Here is a 3,995-nt window from a genome sequence, read left to right as displayed (position 1 = left end):
GCACTTAACAACAACAATTCAGTGGTTTAATATCATTGCTCTACTTGGCATTTTAATCCATGAAAACCAAAACTATGTACCTTTTCCCTTAACTATATAGCTGGAGTCCTGGTGTGGCACTGTAGGGTAAGCACTGGACTGCAAGGTTATTTTGAAGCTCAAGGTCAACAGTTCAAACTCACCAACTGCTCATTGGAAATCCTATACAGGGTTGCAGTGAGTCATAACCGACTCGATTGACATTTAGTAACAATAGCTGGACCAGATTTGGTCGACTTCTCTGTTTTGATTACTAACGCCAACAATGTCTGTCAACTTTGACTCGCTCAGTGCCTCCCTCCTCCCTATTGCCTGTACACTGTACAGCATCTGAATCCTTTGGATCCATCCTGTGAAATACTTGGTCCTCTAACTAAAATATTGTGGGAATTTCTGTGTCCTTTGTCACGGCTTTCTTCTCCGCTACCACTCGAAGCACAGCTGTTACGTTCCTTTTCTGCTCACTGCATGTCTCCTCATTGCTGAGGAAGTAAAGCTTGTCTTTAATGTTCCCTTTGCTCCCACCAAAAGGACTTCTTCCTGTTACCAGTTGTAGTTACGGGTTCTTCTGCCCTCCCGTCTTTGCTCACATCATTATCTTTTCTAGAATGTTCTCTCATTTCTCTTTGACAAAGCTCACCTTTGTTCTTCAAGGCTTCGCTTTACAGGCCCCATTCATGGTGTTGATACCTTCTCTGCACTCCTATAGCTGCTATTGTGTGGTGTTCATGCTCTGTTATTTATCACACCACCCTCTCAATTATGGTTAGCCAGCTCATGCTCTCTGCTCATTAAACTTCAGGAGCACAGAACTGTAGCTCCTTCTCCTTGGAGCTGTGTAGCACCTGGGAGATGTCTACAGAATCATCAGGATTTAGCACAAATGTCCTAAAATGGACATTATAGTTTCTAAGCATTTTATAGGATTGGAAAACCCTAAGGAATAGGAAAAAAAATTGAAAAACTAGTCTGTTTCATAACCCATTACATTTTTTTTTTAAGCTTTTATTGGGAATTGAGTGATAGTTTACATGGCAGAACATTGGGTTTGCACTCAACCCATCCTATTTTGTTTCATTGCAATTATGAGCCCCTTCATGCACCCTCGGTTAACAGTAGTTGCCTCTATTCCTTCTTCTTCTTTTTTTTTTTTTGATGTACAAAAAAACACACACAGGAATATATAATCATTTAAACAACCAAAGGGCATATTTTGCAAGCCAGCCTCCTGGCCGCCAGCACACAGCCTTTCTCTTTCCTCGTGAGTCTAGAGTCCTCAGCTATTCTCACTCTCCATGTCCTCAGCTCTCTCTCCGTCTCTGGTGTAGCTGCTTCTCTGATTAGGATCCCTTGTTCTGCTTATGCTCTTCCCTCCTGATGGTCCTAGGATCCTCTGTTTCTGGGCTGTAAGATTAACTACTTCCCCCCTTTTTGTTACATATGTGCTACCATTAAAGTTGTGACAGTCACAATTAGTCATGTTAATAGTTACTCACTGTTGAATCATAACTGTATTATCCCCATCTCCTTTCACCAGAGCTGTCTAGACAAGATGAAAATTATTCAGTGGGGATTCTACCTCCCTTGCACCCCCTTGCTCTGTAAACTCCCTCTTGAACTTGTAAGCCAGCCACTCTTCATGCCTTTACAGCACCTCCCTCCCGTCATTTTAGATAGCCAGTGTCTAACTTGCCTGTCCCTATCAACACTGTGTACAGAGGGAATAGGATTGACCCTTGATGTGAAGACTCCTTCCCTCTTGGTTGGTGATAACCCGTTGCATTTTATACTGATGTGTGTAATATATAGTCAAACTTACATTTCTTAATTTCAGATTAGAACAGTTACTCCTCTCTGGCACTGGCATTTCATCCATACATTTTCCAGATGCTGGCATTGGTATGTAAGATTGGTAAAGTACCCCCATACATTAGCTGTTTCTTTCACTTCTACCATGTAACTCTCTTCTTCTTTTTCTAGGCTGCAAAACATCAATGTTTCCTTCCTTGCAGTACCTGGTCGTGAATGACAGCCAGATATCCCAAGTAAGAGCCCCTGGGAAGTCCCACTCTCCTCATGGAGCTGATGGGTTCTCCCTTCTGTTACTAAGATTTCAGATGGAAAGAGAAATGCTGCCTGAGAGCTCAGCTTCTTAAGGAAGTGGTCCACACTGAAGCCGACAACCCTCATTTTAAATGGCACGGGCAGGGAATAAAGTATGGGGTCTTTCTCGTGAAGTCCTGGCACATGATCAGCTTCAGTGCCGCAGCCGTTTCCTCTGTTGCTAGCTCAGATAACTGAAGTCGCCTGCTTTCGTTTGGTCTCAGTGGTCTTTCATCAATGAGCTGGACAAGCTTCCGAAGCTGCATTCTCTATCCTGTGTAAGGAACCCCCTGACCGATGGGAACAGAGATGTCGGGGCGACCCGTCAGTTCATCATCGCCAAAATAGGTCAGCTGAGGATACTGAACAAATGTGAGGTAGGTGCAAGCAGAGGTTGGTGAGATTAGAACCCAGCTGGCGGGCTCTCTTAGGGAGACCAACACAAAGTGGAAAAAGAAGAAAGGATTTTTGAATATTGTGAAGGCCATCAAACATGACTTCCCTTCAATTGATGCTGCTTAGTAATGAGGGTCCTCAGGAAGGTGGTCCTATGCTTCTCAGTTCAGCACAGGGAAAAGCTGTTGCTCTCTGGACTGATGTGTTATCATTAGATGAGGGTCCTGGGATACTAGACACTCTGGCATTTCCTGGGGAGAATATAGCAGAAATAAGACAAAACCACCCAGCTTATCTGTCTTCTAGCCCTCACTCACTCCTCCCCGTGAAACTGCTTGGTGCGCTTGTCCCTTGTTACAGATCAGCCCATACGGGACAGGTACCTGCGTAGCTTAGAAACTTTGACTTATAGGTAAATTGTCTCATGATGAAAAGTATAAAATGGAAATTTTCATTTTTTTGAATAAACTGAATTCTTTCAAAAGAAATCTGGTGTCAAGTACAATTCAATGTCACCTTGTCCCCCTCAGCGTGAGTATTCTTTTAGGTGGGCAATGGAAGGACTGGGTGAGTGTAGGGCTTACAAACAACTTGTTAGGAAAGTACTTCAGTAAACGTGTGTTTGTTTCCCCTCAACATAGATCCTTCCGGAGGAGAGGCGCGGAGCCGAGCTTGATTACCGGAAAGCTTTTGGAAATGAGTGGAAAAAGGCTGGCGGACATCAGAATCCAGACAAAAACAGACCCAGTGAAGACTTCCTCACGGCGCATCCTAGATACCAGTTACTCTGTCTTAGTGCGTACGATGGCAGCAGCATCTTTGCCTTGGGTGGCTTTTCAGCTGGAACACATTCTTTTCCTTGGGGATCAAAGGCAGTTCTTGTTGCCTTTTTCCCTTTCTTGGGGCTTTTAGCACTCATCCAGGTGGACCATCTTATACTTTGCTGGGACTACTCAGCAAGTTGGGAGCAGATAATTTCAAAATTCCTTTCAGAGATGGTAAATCAGCATCTCTCAGAAAGCCCTAGGGAAGTCTGTTAAGCTTTGTAAGAGTGAGATTTGTGTTTGGGAAGGGGAGAACAGTCACCTCTTAAACTTACGGTTCGTCTCATCTTTGCATATACTCGTGACAGCCACCTGGTTGTTGCTAGGTGCCACGGACTGGATTCTGACCCATAGTGACTCTGTGCAAACAGAATGAAACATTCCCCAGCCCTGCTCCATCCTCCCAATCCTTGTTACGTTGCTGCCACTGTGCTGATCCTTCTCATTGGGGGCTGTCCTGTTTTCTGCTGACCCTCCACTTTACCAGGCATTATGTCCTTCTCCAGGGACTGGCCCCTCCTGATAACATGCCAGAATTATGAGACACAAGTCTGGCCATCTTGGCTTCTAAGGAACATTCATAGATTGTAGATTCTGGGCGATAGGTACCAACCACTCTGTACTTTTTTTTTT

General features: G+C 44.3%; 1 protein-coding gene across 1 annotated transcript in view; it reads left to right on the top strand.

The window, feature by feature from the left end:
- The window catches only part of TBCE (tubulin folding cofactor E), a 109,504-nt gene that overhangs the window by 97,393 nt on the left and 8,116 nt on the right, over positions 1-3,995 (top strand). The window contains exons 9-12 of the mRNA XM_006868565.1: positions 1,874-1,938; positions 2,020-2,084; positions 2,367-2,519; positions 3,180-3,333. Of these exons, the coding sequence (XP_006868627.1) occupies positions 1,874-1,938; positions 2,020-2,084; positions 2,367-2,519; positions 3,180-3,333 (437 nt within the window). The remainder of the gene's footprint in view (positions 1-1,873; positions 1,939-2,019; positions 2,085-2,366; positions 2,520-3,179; positions 3,334-3,995) is intronic.

The sequence above is a fragment of the Chrysochloris asiatica genome, unplaced genomic scaffold (genome assembly GCF_000296735.1).
Source record: "Chrysochloris asiatica unplaced genomic scaffold, ChrAsi1.0 scaffold00119, whole genome shotgun sequence".
Lineage (NCBI taxonomy): Eukaryota > Metazoa > Chordata > Mammalia > Afrosoricida > Chrysochloridae > Chrysochloris > Chrysochloris asiatica.
This window is presented reverse-complemented; position numbering and strand designations above follow the sequence as displayed.